A 22543-nucleotide genomic window follows, 5' to 3' on the forward strand; every position below is an offset into this window, starting at 1 on the left:
TAGCCATTCTCATAGCTTTAGATATTTCACTCTCCTTTCTGCTCATTCTGGAGTCTCAGAGGAGACTTTTTTGTTCTGATCATTTTTCATTGCCGTTCTCTCATTCAACCCAACCTGTGAGCATTTATTGTAAAGCAGGCAACTTATAAATCCCCCAAACCCACATCCAACTGACTTACTGTATTGTACTGGGAACTTCACAACCCAAACAGAATGCATAAGGCTATTCCTTGCCTTCCAGTAAACACTTTAGTTTTCAAACCAGCTCATGCTACAACAAACTACTATGACAGAAGATGTTTTAACTCTACCACTCTGTCAACACACACTTGGGTTTTTCTGGCTGAAGCCACCGATGACAGGCACTCCCCTTTTGCTCACTGGTGTCTCACTCTTGGTTATGCCATGATATGTTGCAAAATAAAGACTGTATTCATTTTAACACGTAGGTTCATTCAAGTGTTGTGAGTACATATTGGGTTTTTTTACAACAGGTTACAATACTATATGTCATTTCAATCATTTTGCCTTAAAAGAAACACAATATTCATTCTAACAAACTCAATTTAAAACCCCGCCCTAACCTCTGTGATACTTAGTTTGAAATTAATAAAACATTAGGGAACATTCCAAAAAATATGCTGGAAATATACTGTGGCAGACAGTTGACACTGTCACCATAGCCTATTTTGGAAAATCCAGTATTTTTTAATGATAACTTTCTGATAATTTGGACTGGTCTAAAGTTCATTTGGGAAAGAAAAAAAAAAGTAAAAAGGACGAAAACATATTTGAAGGAAGATCACTTGCTTTTTAATTAAGTTTGTACTTTTTTACACTTTTAAATCTTAATAAAATTAGTAGTTTCTTTATTTACTAATCCTATGCAGAGTCTTAAAATATCTAAGACCATTTTGCCTGGGTTTATTGGTTTCCTCCTATTTCTCTGCACGTTGAACCTTGCTACAAAATAGATAACAGCTTTTTTACGATGTTTGTTGTTTTTCTGTTTGTGTTTAATGGTGTCTGGATAGCACCAAATCTAAATAAGTTATGGCTTTAATAATCTGACTCAATTCTGCATAACCACTAACAATAGAAGAGTAATGATCTTATTTTTAAACTAAAAGCACATGAAAAATTAAAGAAGTTGTTTCACCTTCCATTTCTTACAAAGGCACCTAAATCCTCAATATCCCATGTGTGTATACAAAAGAAGTCTTCTAAGAATGGTACCCTTAATAATACTTCTTATAAAATGATGCCTTTAAAAGGATACTAAACACAATATGAAACATGGATTTAGAGGACAAGAAAGAAATCAAAATAGCCTAAAGACAAGCAGAGCAGACCAGGGTAGAGAGATCAGGGTGTACAACCCAGTATAATGTTTACTTAGTGATGAGGTTTTAAAAGACCAGAAACAGTCTGCACACAACCTGCTTGTCCCAGCCATAAAGGACACACCCAAATTTGAAATAAAGCTACCAGCTGTCTCAGCAGGATGGCATGTCACTGTTACGTGGGGCTGATCTATGAAGTCATTTTCTTAGAATACTTACCACTAAATCCCAGTTATTTTGTTCAAGCAACGTTATAGCTTCATCAATATTTTCAATACCAGTACAGGCCTAAAAATAAAAAGAAGCAGTAAACAGAATTAAAAGCATTGATCAAAATCAGAGTATTAACACTTATAATTTAATTAATTTCAGCAGAATGACAGGAAAGGTATAGGTCTTTCATTTTTGTTAGGAGAGGGTAATGCAGAAATCAGGATTTCAAGTTTTAAACATCGAACATTTGGATGTAATTCCCTGTTCCACCACAGGATTCTTGTGTAACCTTGAGCAAGCCACCCAGGGAAGCAAGATAAAGTAGTTACTTGTAAAATTAGGACAACAGTGCTGTCCCATAAAGGTGTTTTGAGAATTCCACATTCAAAACTGTGAAGCACTACTTTAAAAGGGAGCACAAAAAAAATTAATACTTTAAAATTATGTTTAAAATAGCTGAAATATTTTGTCTAAAGCCAGAAACACATTATATAAACCCTACTGCCTCTACCATCATCTTATACCCCTACTCACTCCGAGTATTACTCAGTGCAGTGTAAGAGGAAAAGATGGTGGCAATTACTGACAAATGAGCACCCCTTGTGAAACTATTTAAAAGTAATACTGTATAATGAAATATTTACAATGTTTTCATTTCAAACAAAACACCTGCATGTTGTTCTAACACTATACTCTAGTTCAAGAAATCTAATACAATAGCATTTTTAGGTAATGCTAACACCCCACTAAACTATTGTGTAAATTGAGCTTAATTCCAAATACAAGAGCACCTCTACTCAGCAAAAACTGTGATGCAGCATCCTGTTGCCTTTTTTTGATGCCCATACCCTTTCAACTATTCACTTCAGCAGGCAGAGCATCACTATTCATTCTGCCACATATTTGCTGCCATTCTCATTGAAGGATATCTGATGTATTTCACCAGAAGAGAAAAAAGGAAACATTTTTTTCCCGGAATTTATCTTGCATCCTAACCAAAGCTGTGCTCTGTATTCAAGAACACAAGAGGAGTTCAGAGTTTTACAAGATCTGAAACATGATCGTGCTTCTTCTGCTCTACCACACAGTTACATAAAACATTTATATAAAACTGATAAAAAAACCAAACCAAAACAAACCTTTTAACAGTAATAATACAAAGCTAGATAGCAGCCACAAACAGATCAGTTTTCCTGATTCCAAAGACATATAGTCCTGTTTCCCCTTTATGTAATAAGAGAAGAAGGAGGCCAGACACATTTTTCCTCCCAAGACATAAAAAGCCACCAGGCTATATATTTCCCATGCTCTGACTGTTCTCCCAGTTTCCAACAATGAAGACATGAAAAGAAGAAATCACAGAGAAATTCAATTCTCTCTCCCCAAATTCAACACTGAAAAATTCCACACTTACAAAGCACTATGAGCAGCATGTCAACACAAAGTGGACCAGTCTGGAGGACCACAAGGATCACAGGATGAAATCAGGGACAATTTTGCCTGCAGAAGGGAGGCAGCAGTTTCTATTGATACCCAATGCTCTCATGACCAAATTGATTCTCTCTGCAACAAGACAAAATTTCTTCCATTGCTCACATCATGGTAATACTGAATTTCACCCACTTTGCATTGGGAGTGCTAAAAAAACATTTTGCCCTTCCAAAGCATAATTTTTCCTTCTTTTCCATTACTTCTTGCAGTTACTTCTGAAGTTAAAAATGAGACAGCATTTCAACACATTACCTTGCAAATCTTTATATATTTATAGCCACTTATAACAGGTAAGCTCGAGGAGTGCAGGGCTTGAGCTTGTCATTTCTGAAATCACAGGAGGGCTCACACTACCAACAACCTGCCACTAAAATTGAGGTTGATGTCTCTGCCACAAAGTAGTCTTTGAAAAAAAGGTTTTGTAGAAGTGACAGCCTGACATTCTGTGTACATTAAGTACACTTAATCTGGTCATCCCAGAAATCAAGAGTTCCTATTTCTCATTTATCAGCCTTGCAAAATCCGTATGACCTTTTGAAGAACTACACCATGTTCCAATCTGCAAGAAGTACTTGACCAGCAATGTGTTGTTCTCAACCCCGGGCTGTGCAGATGAAGTTGAGGACATGGTACCCAGAATTCAGAGCTCAAATACTGGTTTTAACACCCCCTCTTTATATCAGCCCTACTGCTCAGCTGACTTTCAACTGTCCATATGCCCACCCTTAGCCCATACTAACTGCAAATCAATTCAGCTCACTTTAGCATAACTTTTATCGTGAGAAAATCTAAAGAAAATTAGCTTACCCTTCTGCCAGAGCACACAGTGAAAGGAGTTAACTTATCACAGTAAAGGCAGAGTAATTAAACAACTAATTCACTTGTGTGCCTGCATCCTTCCTAAATCATCTTGTTGATGATGTACAATGTAAAACAGAAGTCTGCTCTTGCTCTCCTAGCAATGCAGAATCACTGGGTAACAAGAATAGACAGGTGTAAACACAAACTGAAAACAAGAATCATCAGAATTCTTAATACCCGAGACAAGGAGTTTTGGTTAAAATCTGTGCACCATTTTTACAATCCCTTTTAACATTTGATTTTGAATTCTTAAACTAAGATTTCGCCTTCCAGATGGACCATTTTTGCTAGTTGTCAATAAAACAGAAACCAAACATTTCTGAATTAAAACACTGAAAAAAATGACTGCTATTTATCAATGTAACCACAAAACAGACATTCCAAGATCTTCCTCAACACCCTGTTAATGTTACAGCTGCAGCAGAGTCTTTAGAATCTTATTATTTCAATATTTCAACATTCAGACACTACACACCACAACATACAAATCCCTGTATCATAAGCCATCAGTATGACCAAAAACTCCCACCAACCAAAAATTGAAGTTGCTTCCTTTTAACTGCATCATGTCATGCAAGATAAATTAAAATCATTTGGTTGGCGTGTCTTTGATTTTCCCTATGAAACTAAGCACACAAGACAGGCAGTCCCTCACTGGCAAGTGTGACATGATGTCAAAGACTCTGCAGTGACAGATTAGTCCCAGAGCAACCTGTCCTGTTTCTGCCTTTGTTTTCTTTAGGGAAACACACCCAGGAAACCAACAGGTTCTGTGAGCAACAGAATTAAAAAAGTCTGGTTCTTCCTGAGACTGTCTCTCATCCCTCATTGCAAGGGCTGATTTTACCTTTTCCTATGGCTGGAATATTTATAAGAGCTTCTCTTAATGGACTCTTTCCATGTCACCTGGCTGTGTTTTCATTAGATTTGAAATCATTTCATTGGTACAAGTCCAGGGGACACCTGGCACCTTAAGGCTATATGCCTTACTTATCCAGGAAGGCAGACTAAAAGAGAGGGTTTAATTATTTACAAGACAAAGATTTTTTTTCCTCATGTTTATGCCTTTCATTCTATCCAAGCAAGAAACAAACAAACAAAAATTTAATAAGAAAAAAAGACGTTAAATATGTGCAGACAGAAGGGGAAAAAAGACCTTCAAAAATATATCAAAGTAGATGAGCTCTAAATATATACAAAAATATGTCTTTGTTATTAAGCAAGTAAAGTGATACTAGCTGAGGGGAATTTTTTTTGATTCACACATTTTATTCAGCTTTATTTTTCTGAGATACCTACCTAATAAAAGGTGTTCAGTATTTTAAAAGAAAATTCCTGCCTGAATACAACTAACTCTTTATTCAGTCAACAACCAGCACATCTTCTAAGTCATCAAACTGAAAGAAGCAAACCACCACACAAAAGGTAAAACCTTTGAGGCTCACTGATTTGTAAATCTTTACACATCAGAAAGAAACCAAAGAAATTTTCTTGGAGGACAAAGGAAAAGACGGAAGGTTCGCCTCCTCCTTCTCTCTGCATTTCTTCTAAATCTAGAATAGCATTTTCACCATTCACAGTTCCAGCTCCAGAGACTCTTGCAGTCACTTCAGTGCTTTTCCAGACCACACAAGAGGAAAATGAATGTGAAAATGAGAAAACTATTTTTTTTTTGCACTGAATACATAAAATCAGATTCTGAAGACAAAGTTATTGAATGTTAAAACAATTTTCTTAGCATCTTGCTTTTCCAGGCCAGGTGTTTCCATCAGGTAGATTTGGATTTGTACATAACACAACTTCAAAGTGCTTCTCCACATTTTTTTCCAGGTAGCTTCACATCACCTCAGTAATGGAGACCCTACCCTTGGAAAGGTTCACAGATAACCATTAGGGGTCCTAGTTAACTGGCACAGTAACCTTAATCACTGTTATATGAAAGAAGCAAAGCAGTCACTGAGGAAACAATTCAGTAGGAGAAAAGCTGGAGGGCAGACAGACTTCCAGGCATTTGAGACAAACCCAGGAGCTGCTTCCAGAAAGCCAAAATGCAGGACGACAGGCTTGCTCTTCTAAATGCCTTGCAGTGTGGTCTGACCCCAGCAGCCGTAACAGCTGGATCTGGGCTTTGGGACCCTCTGTAACCCCCCACCTCAACAGCACAGGCTTCAGCCTACCTCCACATCCCAGGGAAGCAGCTGCCTTCCCCATCTGGCAGCAGCTGCTCCTCCAGCACCTGCTGCAGGGATCCAGGCAGTTGTTCCACAGCGGAGCTGGAAGGGACAACTGCTGCTCCCAACACAGAGAGCTGGGCTGTTACTGCCGCACCAGCCGCCAGAGCAACAAGCAGCTGTTGCTGACTCAAAGACAGAGTCAGGGTACTGTTGCCCTCGCAGACAGTGGGTGGCAGTTGTTGCACAGAAGCTGGGAGCAAATGGTATTTGGCAGCAAGGCAGAATCTGTCTCACCTGTGGCATTATTCCCCTTCTCGCCGAGACAAAATGCAGCAGTCAAAAGTATCCAGAAGGCCACATTTGGCCAGTAGCTGGATAGGGAGGACTTAGACGTCTGTCTCCCTCAACATTCCTGTTGAACAGCTCCCTATTTCCTCTGGCTACCAACAGTAGCTATATTTTCTCCAAAAAGGGCCCGACTCAAAGCTAACCCAAACTAGGCCTAGAACATTTCACACAACAGGTTCAGGCCCATTAAAATCAGGCAGACAGATGGCTGTGAATTACACGGTGCACCACTCTCTCCTGTAACAGTCAGATGAAAAAAAAAACCCTCACTTTGTGCCTAACTAATCTCCCCATGCACTCTGCAGTTAACATCAGCTGCAGCCTCCTGCAGCAATTTAGGGCAGATGCAAGTACAGGTACCATGCTCAGTCCACAGAACCAAAAGGATAAAATTGGAGTCATAGCTCTGGGTATCCAGAACAGCAGCAAATTTAGACAACCAATCTCCAGGGTAGAGTCACACCACTTGTCAACTACAGACTTTCCCCCCCCCCTCACTAATATCACATCCATCTGTCTCAAAATAAGACTAAGGTACCGTGATTCAATCTGCTGCCTGGTCCTCAGACATCAAAACAGCTAATACAGACTCTCCAGTGCTACGTGAAACAGGAGAAAAGAGCTTTCAGCATTTTGTTGCAACTTTAGCTCTGTCTCCATCATTTCAATATTTACACAAAGCTACGTTGCCCAAAGAAACAACTACATTAAGGCTTCAAAAGATTCAACAGGTCAGACTACCTAGGAGGAAAAGCTTTCACGCTTTTGTAGATCGCCTACAAAAACCCAGGAAGTTGGCATTAATACACCTCCATCCGCTGCAACTGCACAGACAGCACCCTAGGAAGTGCTTACTTTTGAAAGCACCAAATAAATTTATATCACTAGATACAGCACACAACTACAGTTAACTCTATTCCTCAAAGATATATGAGATTTAAAGAGAAATCAGAAATGCTGGCAAAGAACACATATTGTTAAAAATCAATTCACTATCCCTTCAGTAACTTACTCTCACAAGATAAGAGAACCTAGGAGCATGGAAAACCCTTCCTGAGTCCAGGCCATGAACCTGCTCAAAAGGATGGCTCAGCTTCCCTAGTCAATAAAACAACAAACCACTCAGAGCTGTTCTCTTCATATGAGATACAGCAAAAGATATTGCTTATCTCCTTCCATACTTCCCCTGCAATATAAGCAAAATTTACCTTGCTGTTTTATTCACCTCTTCAATTCAAACCAGACAGACACACTTCAACTCCCTTACAGGTTTTGCCTATTTCCAAAAACAGAGAGCCTACAGCCTCTCTGGGCAGTTTGTTCCAGTGCTTCACCACCTTCACTGGGAAATTTTTTCCCATATATTTAATTATAATTTCCCATGCTGTAACCTATATCCGCTGCCTCTCACTCTCAGACTGTGCAACTCCAAGAGAAATTTGATTCTGTATTGTCTGCTATCACCCATTGTATAGCTGAGACAGCAACTAGATCCTCCCTTAGCTTTCTCTTCCAGGCTACACAAACACAGCTCCCTTAACCTCACCTTTCAAACAAAACATGCTCCAGCCTCCTCCCCTCCTCAGTAACCCTTCACTGGACTCGCTCTACTTTCTCAGTGGAGGGACTGATATTGGACATGGTACTCCTGGTAGCAGCAGACTCAACACAGTACTCCTGGTAGTAGTGGTGTCACCAGTACTGGTGAAACACTGGCCTCCCTCCATCTCCTGGCATAGTAGTGCAGCCCCCTGTGTGGCTAGTACTACTTCTAGAAGAATCCTTAATTCCCTTTCTAAGAATTCCTAACGCAAGTCAGGTTTCTGGAGGTAGGGTTTTTAAACAACCCAACCCTGAGTTTCCTGTTTCTACAGTCAAACATAGTACCTTGTTTCCTTTTCCCATCCATTATAAGAATGGCTCAGTAACCAAAGATAATAATTATAAGGCTATAAAGCACCAAGGGCAGCCACAGATTGTATCTGCTACAAGTCCATTCAAACCCAGAAATATTTAGAACACTAATTCACCTATGACATAGTAGTAAGTCAGAAAATTTTCTTTAAATTCACACATACACTGTTGCAATGGCAGTTACTTCAAAGCAACTGAAACAAAGCATAACACTTACTCCTCCAAAACAGGTAAAGTTAAACCAATATGCTTAGCCAAGCAAGTAAAGGTTTTAGTATCCTAATATCAAATTTAGGATCCATGTGTAACTCCCTTCTGGGCTATCAAGAGATGCAGCACATTCAGACACTCACAAATGATATTTTTTTGGTACCTCAGCTCTTCTCATCCCAGAGTTTCACCTGTCTCAGGACCACCTCCACTGGCTGCAACACCAGCTACACACATATGCTTCTGTGGCACCCCTGCTCATTCTAACCTTTCAACAACTTACTGATATATCAAGACTATTCTTATTATGAATCATCCATGGTTATTAAATTAACTCTTACTTCTTTCTGTTTCAGACAAACACTTGAAAAAAACAACATCCAGGCATATCGACTAAGACACAGACTGAAAGGTCACTGTAAGCTTCTAAATGAAGAGATAAGAATGTTTCTCTGTTTTTACATAACTCAGAAGACCATCTGGTAAAAATTAAGCAGATTCACCAGCTGTTCGTTTAGCAAAAACAAACTAATACACTTACCAGTATCAGAAATCAAGAAAGGGTTTTAGGCAAATATGCCAGGATAAAGTTTGCCCAATGCACTTTAACTCCCACACCCAACTATTTACAAGCTTCATCATTCTACTGTTTGAGCACCCCCTTAAGCAAAACTCTGAAGTAAGGAAGCATTAGTCTCCTTCTACAGGAGGAAGGGGAGGGAGAAGAAAAAGCTGTATTTCTGAAGGTCACAGAAGACATTTGAACCTGTAGCCACCAAGCAGACAGCAGTGAACTTTGCCCATGCTCCGAGATGAGTGCAAGCCTTCTGAACAAAGCAAGCAGGGGACAAAGTCTGAACTGGCAGCATGAAGCTCTAACCACTTCTCAGCAGACCCAGCTAATTCGGCACCACACTAACCACTTTCAAACAGTTTCCAGCAGACTGTGAACACTCTCAACACTCTGGAGCAAATTCTGCTTCCAGAATACCACGAAGGCACATCCCTAGGAAGCCCATGAGCTGAGCCAAGACATGAACTCAAGCCTCCCAAGCCCCATGCTAACATTCTAGTGTTAAAGCCACATGCACTACATACAAAGAGCAGTGGTCAAACTGAATTAAAAACCAAACCAAAACAAAAGTCAGTACCATTAAGTAGTACTCTGGATTACCAAACCCATTTGTCTTTCCTGAGGACTGAAGACAGCCTTTACCCAACAAATACACAAATGTTTTAGTTAGGATTATCCCAAAGTTTCTGTGTTTGTTTAATACTTTTATTAAAGTATCTCAGTGAAGGTAAAACCCCAGGATTTCCTGAATCATAGTCATTTTGCTCTTAGAGTATCTTATACGTTATCACATAAGAAAAAAACTGATGGAAAACAGAAAAGAATTGCAAGGATCAAACACACTTTTGCTTAATGGGCATTTGCAGTCATCTCCTTTCTCCTCATTGTCTCAAAACAGCAGAACTTTAAAAACAACTGAAGAATAAATAAAAACCACTTTCTAGATAAGCACACAAAGAAGAGTACCGATCCATACAAAGCTACATGAATTCTGTGCACTCATTCACTACAGAGGAACTCAGAGACCATCCCATAACACAGCTGCTCTTTACAGAAAAGACTCATCCTAGAGTGTCAATAAAGACATATAGAACAAACAACTAGGATCCAATGATCTCTCCAAAATTTTAAAGGAACTTAAATTCGAATTTTTCACAGCAGATTTTTCTTACAATCAGCCTTAATTGAAGGTAAAATCAACATCACAATCCTACAGTACTGACCTTAAGTTTTTGGGTGAATTTTATTGGGGTACAAAGTAGAAGAGGTTAAGATTTCTACAGTTCAGACAAATTTGACTTCTGTACCATAAGAGATAGCAGAAATTCCAATAAAGTATATAGAATAGACTTAGTACGTACATGTATAAAACATAATGAGGAGAAGTGAACACAGCTCCTATACAGCAAACTCACACATCACAAAACTACTCAGACTTCTCTGAAGAACTCGGTCAGTTGAAGAACAGAAGACTAACTCAAGCTGACATAGTTTATTTCCGAAGTTTTACAACAAACCCCATCATCAAGCTTTTAAAATGCTGACTTCCAGAAACTAGGATGAGGCAAATCCATTCACATTCTGCTCCTCTCAGCTCTTTCCTAAGGACCAGACACTGCTGCAGATGAGACATTAGGCCAGCTGGGTCTTCGATCTGAGCTGATATGGCACCTTTGACATTTGCTCACACAAACAACCTGACCTTTAAAAAAAAATTAATAGAAGTGACTCAGATTCAGTGTTCTTGTCTTTACAAATTGTTTCCTGCAATAGGCAAAACATGAAACCTATGTAAAATAACCCAAGGCCTAACGTACTCTGTTCTAGTTTCAAAATGTCTCGTAAGAACTTCAGCTTTAATGAATTATCTTTTGAAAGCATAACTACTCCTATGGAACAAAGACCTGCTCAACCAGTTAGACACAGAGGACCAGCAGACAACTATTTCGATAGACCAAACAACATGTACTGCATACATTGGGGCTTTGATTTCCTCCTTGAGCAGGTTCTTTTTTACAATTGCACATTATCTATTCAACTCTAAAAAATGGGCTTAATTAGTAGGTATCAATCCAGCCAGTAAGCATGTCATTTCCTTTCATCCAAATGATGAGGGACGAGTAGAATGTCAGGTACTTCCCCAAGCTTTTTATTCTGGTTCTTACAGTAGTTACAAGAAAGGACTCATCTAATGGCTGCCCCACATATGCACAACCTTATTCACTAACTAGAAAAATAGGAAATCCTATCAAACTGTGCTGTGTAGTTCCTTAATAAGCTACTACCCCCTGCTTCTAGTGTGGAAGTGTATGAAAACTAGGCTTGCAACACGGTAACTGAACTATAAAAACTGGCCAAATATAGAGGGAAACTCTACCCTTTCAGGCTTTCCAGCTCCAATGCAATATTCTCAAGATGGCAGATTCTCAGGACCCCTTAAGACACAGCAAATGGCTCAAATTCTCACCACCTCCCACACCTCCCTCCACACAAAAATATGAACTCAGTGTGTTTACTGTAAATGATCCTTGCTTACCAAGAAATATTAGTAACACGGTATTTTCAACGTGACAAATAATTTTCACATTACATTTCAATGAAAGTCCATCCTTAGCCTTTGGGAGTACACATAATTAATAATTTCGATAGTATCATTAGTATTGGTTGTCATGGCATTTGAAAAAGGATCCTACAGCTACCACCTCTCAATCTGTTTCAGTGACCTACTAACCCAAATACCTATATGAATGGGCTGATGGAAATGGTGACATGATTACTATGATGTGAAGAGTCTTTTCAAGGTAATTGAATGAAAAGAACGGTCTTTCTTTCTAAAGACGAATTGGTGCTCCAGTGGTAAATTATTTAGGTTCCTACAGCAGGGCTGTAATGCACACAAATCATAGGATCCTCTTTCTTCTCTATAAATGTCAGTATTTCTAATTAACTGTCTGTCGTTATACAGGAGAAATTAGCTGGCTTTTCCATGAACAGCTATCAGTGAAAATATTCAAGTTATGATGTTTCTAAAAGGACACCACTCTTACTCCAACTTCTAATTTCTGACTCTGGAATCCACTTCACCTTCAGTTTAAAGGCCAGAACCCACTTCACCTTCAGTTTAAAGGCCAGAGCAGTGATTAGTAAATCAAACTAGCTTTGTTCTGATGAACGTGAACTTTGGGATTACAATTAAGCCTAAACGTACCTAAAGAGATGAAACTTCAGAAACACATAAAGAATAAATTAATAGAAGTGACGGCCCTGGCAGCAGACAATGAAAATGACAATACCCAAACTAAAACACACTAAGCATGCAGCATGCCTTTATCATGTCTCCTGGCCCTAAGGCCATTAAAACCAACTGTGTTCCAAACAAAGAGGTCCAATTACCAGTTCCAAAGCTGTGTAATGCACAAAACTATAATGTGATAAAAAGCATTAAGGATTAAAAAGAATTCCAATAAAAATTAAAAGGCCTCATAGGTATGAACTTCAACATCCTGCAGTGTCCTTAAAAAGTCCTCTTTTTTACACTGAAAAACATCCCTGTTAACTATTTTAAAATTTAACTAAGGATACAGTAACCTATATCCACTAAAACAGGTCAGGTGAAGCAGTGGTGAGCATCTGGGCACTTGACCACAAGAAACCCAGCAGAGCCCACTTTTAACTGAAGATACAAAGTATGAGGGTATAAATAAACAAACCTGTCTATCCCAAACCCTGATTTCTAATCTCTAGAGTAGTGGATTTCCTTCCAGTTACTATGAAGAGAGCTGCAAAGCTTAGTTCAGCACCCACTGCATTCTATTCTACAGAGAGGCCACACAAAAGAATGGTTTGGTATGAGCAAGATTGAGGTGTTAAAGCTCTGAGAGATCTGAACACAAATAAACCCAGATATTTAGGGAGACCTTCTGATGAAAATGCAGGCCTCCAAGAACTTTAAATCCTTAGAAAGTGTCCTCCAGCTTATGTTTAAACTTTGACTGGAACTCTCTTCAGCACCTCTCTTTTGTTGAGGATCTTGTTCCAAGTGTATTGCCAAACACTCCACTGAAAGTCTGCAACAAAAATCAAGAACAGTCCTCTCTGCTCCAGTGTCTTCATGACAAAACGTGCCTTCTTCTTTCAGAAATCAATATTAAGGACATCAACTTTGCTATTTGTTCAAAACCCATGGTGGGTGGTTTACACTTAAGGAAAATAGTTAAAACACTCTTTCCAGTCCCCAGCATAAGCCACAGTCCAGGACAAGAATCAAGCATCAAAGCTATTGCTGTATCTGCCTACCTTTCTCAGCCATCAAATTTTCATACTGGCAATAATTTAAAATGACAGAGAACCTGAGCCAGCATGCTGACACACACAGAAGAAAGGAAAGCTTCCTTAGCATCCCCAGAAAAGTGAATACACATGTAAATTCTGCACACACACTGCTAGACAGTGAAAACTGTGTGAACAACAGATAATCTTCTACAGGGCTGAAGCAGACAAGACCACAAAAAAAAAAACAAACCAACAACCAACTTTAAAAATATAACTTATCATTTATTTAACAGCAGTGTGTTAACCTCCAAGTGAAAAAGATCTTCCAGTTTCTTTCATCGTAGTCATTCCAGAAAGAAACAAGTAGTTTGAATTATGGTTAAATCTTGAACAAAACAAAATAGCTGATGTATCAATGTCATGGTCAGTTTTATAATTTAAAAAATTATCATTTAGTATGCTCTCTCACTTTTCTGTACTGATGGCAATGAGGTTCTTCCTTCCCAACTCCCCCTTGCTCCTCCTACAAATCCCTGTTTTTATGAAAAAGATTGATATAAAGTTTGGAAAAAAAAAATTTATACACACTTATACACTACTTTGGTGAATCACACCAAAGTAGTCTATTATCCAGTTTTAAAAAAATTGAAAAAAAATCACATAACTTGGTTTCAAAATGAACATAGATCAAAGACAGAAGGGAGAAGAAAACTATTAGAAATCTGTTGTCTCAACGAAAGTAAGGATTTTTGAGTTGATTTTTTCCATGATGTTCTTCCCAACCTGACTAAATCCTGAGTCACTTATTTATTTGGTCAATGAAAAACATTAATTCTACGAAAAATTTCCTTCTCAAGCTCGATGTGCCAGATATTCTCATAATATATGGACACACAGGAGCAACTCCCACAGTACTCCAACCCTCAGGCCCACTCTACACTTAGAACTGTTGTGAGGACAAGCACACAGAATGAATGAAGTGGTCCTAAAGGTAGACATAACTTACAAGGACTAAACAACATTCCGGTTAACTTCAGTCCCCATACTAAGTGAAGCTGCAAAAGCAAAAGTACGGGTGCTAGCATGCAAAAACATCATCTGACACTTCTGTCATACTCACAGATTGGTTTTCATGCCTGTCCCAATTTAATGAAGTTTGGTGCAATTGAAGTTTGCAACTTAAAAAGGAAAAAAAAAACTATTTGCTTCATAATGAAAAACAGATCCCAAACTGCAGAGATCATGAATGGGTTTCTATCACATGAGTACCTGGGTGTGCCACTGGAGATGGAAGAACACTTTGCAGTTAAATATAACAAACCAAAGAAGAACAGTGATGTTAAAAATTCAGTAGAAATACATGCCTATTCCTCCCAGTTGTGAGGCACGTTGCAGCGTCGCTCTTTGACCAATTCACACGTGCCACCTTTTGAAGGATTTATGCTACAAACACAAGCTGATGGTTTTTTTCTATGGAGTTTTTCCTTTATGCCAATGACACTTTGTGGAGAAATTCTGAATTGCATTTATTGAAAAAGCTAAAACTTGTTTGTGTGCTCAACTCCACATCAGCTACTTGCCCTGAAAACAATCAGACTACTCACACACAAAGCAAAGCTTCTGCATAATCTTTCCTAAGTGAGGGTCTAAGAAGGCAAAGTTAGACAGGTTGCTCATACAGCCCACATGCATGAATACGTACTTTGTGCTCCCTGGGTAACATACAGTAGCCTCATTAAAAAGGAGAGGAAAAGAAAATAATTATAAACCACACAGAACAGGCTTTAATTGTTTTCAGACATTAAGCAAAAATATTCTGGTATATCACTTACTGTGTTTTACTCTATAGTTAAAATATTTCATAAAATTCAAAGGGTTTATGTATAACTATGTATTTCTATAAAATACCTTTTTAAGTATTTCTCTTTAGTACCTCAGAATGCAGAAGTAACCTGTTATAACAATCAGAGCTAAAAAGAAAAAACAAACGTAATACAAGTTACTGCTCTAGCTGAAGTCAATGGCAGAATCCATAATGACTTTGAAAGACACAAAATAAATCCATGAACACTTTACAAAAGCATCAGGCATTAGCATAATTATGATTTCACTGATTTTTTTTTTTATGGGGAAAGAAAACCCTTTCAAGCTTTAGAAGCTCAAAGACCACTGCTCTATCCCTCTTAAACATAACCCAGGAAAAGTGAGGGTGAAATGGTGATGGAAGGTTTCCCTCCCAGTTTAATTCAGCAAAGATTAGCTGAACAAAACTACGAAGAACTGCTTTTGAAATTTCCACTGTGCGCAACATTCTTAAACAAGATACCTCACACAAATATAGAAGATGGCAGCAGAACTCTAGGAAACATATTTATTAATTAAAAAGTACAGAAAATATAGAAGGGAAAATCAAGCAGAATTACTGTGCACGTAATGTTTTACTTTCCATTTTGAATTCTTAGTGAATGAGTTGTGAATTCCATCTAGTATTTAAAAACTCAAAATCCTTTACTGTTTTGTAACAGTCTAAAGATATGAGGCCTAATAATGACTGACATTGTCCTTTACTAATCTGAAGTTTTAACAGCATGGCAATTAACAGTTCAGTGCTTCAAAATCAGGTAGGCACTTGGTATTATTTTTTAAAAAAATAGGACGAAACAAAAACAAAGCTGTCTGCTGAAATACAAGAGGAAAAGGTTTGGGTTCTTTTTAAATACATATTGGGATATGATAAAATATTTCCTGTGTCCTAAATTGAGACACATTTTCATCCACCCCTCATCTAAAACTAATTTCTGTGACTCCACTGCCACCTGCAAGTTTGTAATACTTACTTGTCTTCATGGTACCAAACACTGCAGTTGCTCTTATACTTTTATTAAGCGGTTTCAAAATACAAGCACAAAAATACTGCAAAACAGCACTGACATAAAAATTTTGTAAAGTGTAAATCTGTATTGAAAACTCCATTAAAAAAATAATCTTACATTCACCAGTCACTAACTTCATCACCTGGGATTCCTGAATGTAAACCTGTTCCAGGTACTAATGTGGGATTCTGTAAGAGCCTGTCCCCACTGGTATGACTGCAGAAGTGGGGTCCCAGTTTCCTTCTGCACGGTGTGTTTTTACTGGAGGAACTCCTTTATGAAACTCCAGCCTTAAAATCGAGATTTCATGCCTTATATACACAAAAGTATCAATAAAGTAACGTTTATTAAGCATTTTAATAAATATGGGTGTAAGATACTCAGGTGCAGAAAGTGACACCACCTCCCCGTTATCAGCTGGGAACTCCACGTGTTACATCAGTGAGATACTAGATATCTTTTGCAAAAGAGGAATTACATAATGCACATTACAGTCACCCTACCTGTAGCTCCAGAGAAACATACACACAGAGTGAAGGGATTTCTTTTTTTAAAAAAATTAAATAGTTTCACTGCTAACAGCTGGAAACCAGTCTTTTAAGAAGCTGAACATACAGATGGCAGTTTTATAACTCAATCCAAGAATACCCAGGAGCCTCTCGATGTAAGAACAATGACTGTAAATGGACCCTATGGACTGAGAAGCAAATATTAAAAAGATATATTCAAATATTATCTAATACCCTTCCAAGCTCCTTTTGGTTCTGCCCGCTATTTCAAATGCAAGTATCCTCCACCTTTTTGTTTGCTTGGCCTTAGAAATACAATACAAAAACAAGTGATATTAAGAAGCAATATACTGAACAGATTAACCAGTCTCCTGAACACATCACTTGTACTTATAGAAAGACTTTATTCTGGCAATAAGATTCAAGAGCCTGAAGTTAAATTGCAACCCTTTTCTGTATGGAGGAGGAAAGGTAACAAACAACGTTTAGGGGCATATTCTTCCTTTCCACACAAACACGTTGTTGTTTGGAATGGGGTGTGAGGAGTTTTACCGTCATCACAACAGTCACAGGCTGAGGCAACCATGAAGTGAGTGTTGATGCTGGAATGGAAACACCTCTGTTCAGCGCTAATCTGTAGTACCAGCAAGTGATTCACTACAAACACTGTGACACATCGTGAGGAGCGATGAGTTTTGTGTCCTCCCTGGCATTCACCTCTTCCAAGTGAGCTGCCTCACAGCTGTCCCAGGGCCTGGGTGGTCACAGAGGGTACAAACGAGCAAAGGGGATGAAAAAGCTTTTTTTTTTTAATTTATTAATTAAAAACTGAAACTCTCCAAGTTGAAGAAGACATTTTGTTCACGCACCTTGAGAGAAGAGGGCACATGTTCCCCATTTCTGACAAATAAAAGAAGAAGGAAAGCGAGAGCGGAGGCTTTGGAGGGTGGGCTTCACACCCACCACCCCGGAGACCTCCCCACAAAGAACAAGCAGCACAGCAACGAGGAGAAAGAAGAAAAGCAGCGAGAGGCCACGGCTGTGCGGCGGCGGCTTGAAAATTTTACCTGGAAATCAGCCAGTATCATCTCCCGGTCCATGTTGGACGCCATTGCAGCCAGCTGCGTCCCGGCTCTGCTCGGACCCGCGCACCTGGAGCCGCTGCCGGCGGGGAGGACGGGGCAGGGCGGCAGCTCAGGAGCTCATGGAGGCGCCGCGCTCCGCTCGGGCTCCCGCGGCGCCCCCGGGCTGCCCCTCCCGGGGCGGAGGAAGGCGGCAGGGGAGGGGAGAGCGGCGGGCCGGGCGCGGGGCCGGGAGCGGGCAGCGCTGCCTCAGCCGCGGGGCCGGGGAGGAGGAGGAGGAGGAGGCTGAGGAGGAGGAGGAGGAGGCAGCGCCGCTCCCCGCCTGCCTCCACAGCGCCTGTGTCGCACATTTTGCCTGTCATTGAGGTCGCAAAGAGGCGCTTTGCGGCCGGCACGTGATCGCCCGCCTGTCAAGCGCTGTGAGAGAACCGGGGGCGGGACCGCGCCGGGACCGGGCACCGCGGGCACTGCGGGCGCGGCGGGCCCGCGCCCAGGGAGCGGAGCGGAGCGCCCAGGCCCGCGCTGCCCAGCAGAGGTGCCGCCGGTCCGCCCGCGCGGGGCCGAGGGAGCGGGCACAGCCCCCGTCCCGTCCCGCCGGTTGGCGGCTCCCCGGGCCCGGCGGCGGCGCGGGGTGTCCCGGCTGGGCTCCCCCGCCAAGTGCGGCCTAAGCGGGTTGGCGGGGACCTGGCTGCGGCCATCCCTGGGCGGTGCGGGGAAACAAGGGCCGGAGGGCGGCCTTGCCTCTCCGTCCATCCGTCCCTGCATCCATCTCTCCCTCCCTCCATCCATCCGCGGTGCCATCGGTGAATGCAGCGATTCGGTCCCCGTCCCCCCCGACAGCCCGTACCGTGGTGCCCGCCGAGTGACCCGACCCGACCCCACCGGGCGGGGGGTGCGCACAGGGCCGGGGCTCGGTACAGCTCGGTGGTTTTCCCCCCGCCGTGTTCCGACTAGTTACAAAAGAAGGAAGTGCGTTTTTCCACAGGTTTTTGAGCCGACGGACCCGTGATCTGCACAGCGGCCCTCGCTCAGGCTTAGCGCTCCAGCACTGTAAGCTGCAATTCTATTATATACCGCAAATAAATCTGCTTTAAGTGATGCAAATCTAACTGTAATTAATGCTAAATCTGCCTTCTACAACCTGATGCAGTTCACCTCCCCCCCTCCTGACATTAAGCACGCGTTTGGACGCCAATTTGCTAATTAGTCCAACATGTTTTGCTGTGCTTTTTGTAGGAGTGTCCTGTGAGTGTCGCAACTATCTGAGGTCACAGAGGCATCGAGCAGCTTTCCTATCAGCTAATAAAGCCACACGACGATACCTTTGAATCAAGATATTCCGCCGGGTTTAGGGAACACGGCTCTTTATTGGGTTTTTATAGAGTTACAGGCGAGTTTCCCGGACCCTGCGAGCTTCCTGCCGCCGCAACCGGACTGGCCCCGGGCAGAGCTGCGGGGGGAGCGCGGCGCGACCGCCCACGGCGGCGGGGCCTGTCGCGGGGAGCGACCGTGGACACACGCTAAGCGCCGACAGGGAGGGGATGAAAAGTTAAACTGTACCTTCAGGAGAGTCCGTGTTCCCAAGGGAAAAACCCTGGGAACTGCTTAGAGCCCGTCTGCGGGCGCTGCTGGGGGGCGCGGGCTCCAGGGCGCCGGAGCTGCGCGTCTGGCGGCGGTGTTGCGGGTCCCCGGGCGGGCGGGCGGACGCCACACTGAAACGCCACTTGCGATGCAACGCCACAGCGTCAGAGGAGCTGGGGTTTTTTTATTTTATCGTGTTGCTGCTCTAGTTTATGTTGGCAGGGCTTGCCAAGAGGGGTTTTATTGCCCGCTGACGTTAGCTTAACAATTCGAGCTCCCCACCGCCGACCGGAGGGATGATAAATTAATTGCCCTCACACCTGCACATTTTTTTTCCCCAGTTCTATGTTACAGACAGTTCTGTAATAAGTACAAGGTATGGTGCAATGCCAGGTACAGCCTATGTTAAATTACAAACAAATCCACCCACACATTACTAGAGAGTAACTATAATAAAGGCTGAAAAGCGAGTTTTAGCAACTGGAGTAAGGCCAATTAATTCCTGGCACGAATTGAAGCTATAGGTATGTTGTCAAGATTAGTTACACGACGTTCACGTCTATTACAGTCATATTTTAAATAATGATATCTATATTAGATCAAAACAGGAAGGATTTGATCCAGAACGTGAAGAGAAGGTGAAAACCTGCACATGCCCCACGTCGCAGGAAGTTCACGTTCAAGTCACAACGAAAGTTTCTATTCCCCTTCTCACCTTCTCACAACCCCTCGCTGCGAGCCACTCGAGCTGTGTTGTGTTCTTCAAAGAGTGTTAGACAAATTAGGGAGCTGCTTATCTTACTCCTTGTAGTGCTCGCCGATAAGATCTCCCTCCAGAAGGTGTTTTTTTCTTCTGATTCTGGAGCCCACTGGGACAATTCTTTTAGTTTTAGGGGGATTATTTTCGTCATTCATGAGACGAAACGATCAGGACTAACGAGCTACTTTCTGCACAGACGTTTGACAGAGCCCTGCGGTAGAGGAGGCTTCGCGGCATTTTCTGGTCGGGCAGTTTTACTTGCAGGAGGCCTGCAGCACTCCAACTACCCTCTACTTAATTATTTTTGCTATGTGGTGTGATTAACAGAAGATGCGAACTTTATTCTGAACTGTAAACCAACAAAAAATAATGTGAGACTGTTGTAAGACTTGCAGGTCTAATTTTGCAGTAATTTAGCAACAGGGAACACCACCAAAGCCTGTGGATTTTAGGTAGTGATTAGTCACAAAATAAAGTCACTTACAAGCCATCTGAATGAATAATCGAAGTTTTGCATATAAATTCCTTCCTTATGCAGAAAAGCAACTATATTAGAATAAATAAATTATATTTGTGTATATATATTTCTAGAGCTAACTTTGAGGGAAATTATAATTCATATTTTTCCTTACAAAACTGTAAAAAAAAAAAAAGGAAGGAAAAACGCTGTTACTTCAGGACGAGAATTATCACAGTGAGGCCTTTAAAAATACACGGGCCTTTAATGGGAGTGGGGGGTTAGTTGATAAATTGAACAAAGTTGCTTTCCCTGCTTGGTGTGCAGGCAGCTCACACTTGTCACCTTTGTATATTCACAAACAAGCGTGGGAGGGGGAATCAGTACAGGAAAATCAAATTGCGACACAAAAAGCAACTGACGCTGAGAGGAGAGCCAGATGCAGAAGTCATACTGGCTTCACTCAGCTGTAGGTCCATCCCTGCAGAACCGGCTCTATCTGACGGCGGTGGCCCCGACTCGGGCCCCGGCCCCCTCCGGCCCCTGCCCGGCTGCCAGCGGCAGGTTCCCCCCGCAGGGCAGTGCTGGAGGAGATGTCACTGCCACAGGTTCCCTCCCTAACGCATCTCCCCGAGCTGCCTCACGCCTGTTTACATTCAAAATCATCTTCCCGTGGCGTCCACGCAGAAAACAGACGTGCAGACTGCAACCGATGGGTTACGTGTGCTTATCAGGGAGCCATGACATTGCACCTTACCTCTCGGAGGGTTCGCTTGGCAGAATTCAGTCCTCCGAGGGTCCCTGAAACCTAAAGCAATCCGGCCATTAAAGCACTTTAAGGCACTAAATAGTGTTAGGCAGAGTGGCGATGACATCCCCGTACTGTACCATCCTCGCTTCTTCGCCCTGGGGAAGGAAAAGCGAAGCCCTCGCGTCTCCTCGGCGCCCGGGTGCGTTTTTCCCCTCAAAATGGCACTTTCAAATCAATCAAGGACACCAGAAACGCGGGAAGCAGGGAGTGCCGCCGTGAACGGTCGCCTTTCCACCGTTAAGACAACTTGACATTGACCCTTCATCCTTGACCTTGTCCTCGGGGAGCGGAGCCCGCGCCGCTGCCGGGGTGGCCCCGAGCGCGGAGCCGCTGCCCCGCGGGGCGCCGAGCGAGGGCGGTGGGTCCAGGACCGAGACCGGGAGCGGAGCAGGCTCCGCTCCCCCCGCGGGCAGGTGGAGCCCGCCGGGGAGAAGCGCCGCGGCGGAGGCCGCCCTGCCGCCCGCCGAGCTCCCCCGATCCCGGTCCTCCCGCCGGAGCGCGGGGGGCTCCCGGCGCTAAAACCTCCTTTTCCTTTCATTTCCCCCCCACTAGGCCTCGGCAGCGCTCCTCCTAAAAGCAGCGGGGCCGCGGTGGCTGTGGCGGGGCAGTGCCGAGCCGGGGCTGCGCGGCGAGGGGACGGCACCCGGCGCCGCGGGGCTGCAGCGGCGGCGCGGCCGGGGCCGGGCGAGGGGCGGGCGGGAGCCGCTACAGGCCTTCCTGCCCGAACTCCGCCGCGCCTCCTTAAATCTGTGCCGTTAAAATGTGGGCGGGTGTTTCAACTCAAAAAGCGCTCAAATTTTTTTTCTTTTCAAAAAAAGCTGATGAGGTTAAAAAAAAAAAAAAGGTGGGGGGAGTGAGGGGAAAAAAAAAAAAAAAAGAGGGGAGAGAAACCGGCTTCGTGTCCTTAGGAAACAGAAGTAGCGATTGTTTGTGCTTAAAAAAGGGGGAGCGCAAAGCCGCGGGCGGAGGCGGCGGCCGCGGGACCGGCAAGTGCAGCTTTATTTCGCGAAGTTGGAAGAGGAGGCGAGCGGGGCTGTCACTGCGGCTGCGAGCGCGGCCGGGCCGGGGCA

At 42.6% G+C, this 22543-nt stretch overlaps 2 protein-coding genes across 2 annotated transcripts in view; one reads left to right on the plus strand and one right to left on the minus strand.

Annotated features, from left to right (window-relative positions):
- The window catches only part of FAF1 (Fas associated factor 1), a 156555-nt gene extending 138547 nt beyond the window's left edge, over positions 1-18008 (minus strand). Inside the window, exons 1-2 of the mRNA XM_032696388.1 lie at positions 17850-18008; positions 1563-1631 (exon numbers count right to left, since the gene is read on the minus strand). Of these exons, the coding sequence (XP_032552279.1) occupies positions 1563-1631; positions 17850-17894 (114 nt within the window). The 5' untranslated portion in view covers positions 17895-18008. The remainder of the gene's footprint in view (positions 1-1562; positions 1632-17849) is intronic.
- On the plus strand, positions 17987-19313 carry LOC116791031 (collagen alpha-1(I) chain-like). Its single transcript, XM_032696675.1, has 3 exons — positions 17987-18079; positions 18199-18914; positions 19101-19313. Exons 1-2 carry the CDS (start codon positions 17987-17989, stop codon positions 18871-18873), a joined length of 768 nt encoding a protein of 255 aa, XP_032552566.1. The 3' UTR covers positions 18874-18914; positions 19101-19313.
- The last annotated feature ends 3230 nt before the right edge of the window (positions 19314-22543 follow it).

The sequence above is a fragment of the Chiroxiphia lanceolata genome, chromosome 9, assembly GCF_009829145.1.
Source record: "Chiroxiphia lanceolata isolate bChiLan1 chromosome 9, bChiLan1.pri, whole genome shotgun sequence".
Lineage (NCBI taxonomy): Eukaryota > Metazoa > Chordata > Aves > Passeriformes > Pipridae > Chiroxiphia > Chiroxiphia lanceolata.

Excerpts from the sequence above, each read along its gene's own strand:
- LOC116791031 (XM_032696675.1), top strand. The coding sequence starts at position 17,987 with ATGGAGGCGCCGCGCTCCGCTCGGGCTCCCGCGGCGCCCCCGGGCTGC. Across the intron at positions 18,080-18,198 it reads AGGGGAGGGGAGAGCGGCGG|CGCCTGTGTCGCACATTTTG; the intron begins GCCGGGCGCGGG and ends CTGCCTCCACAG.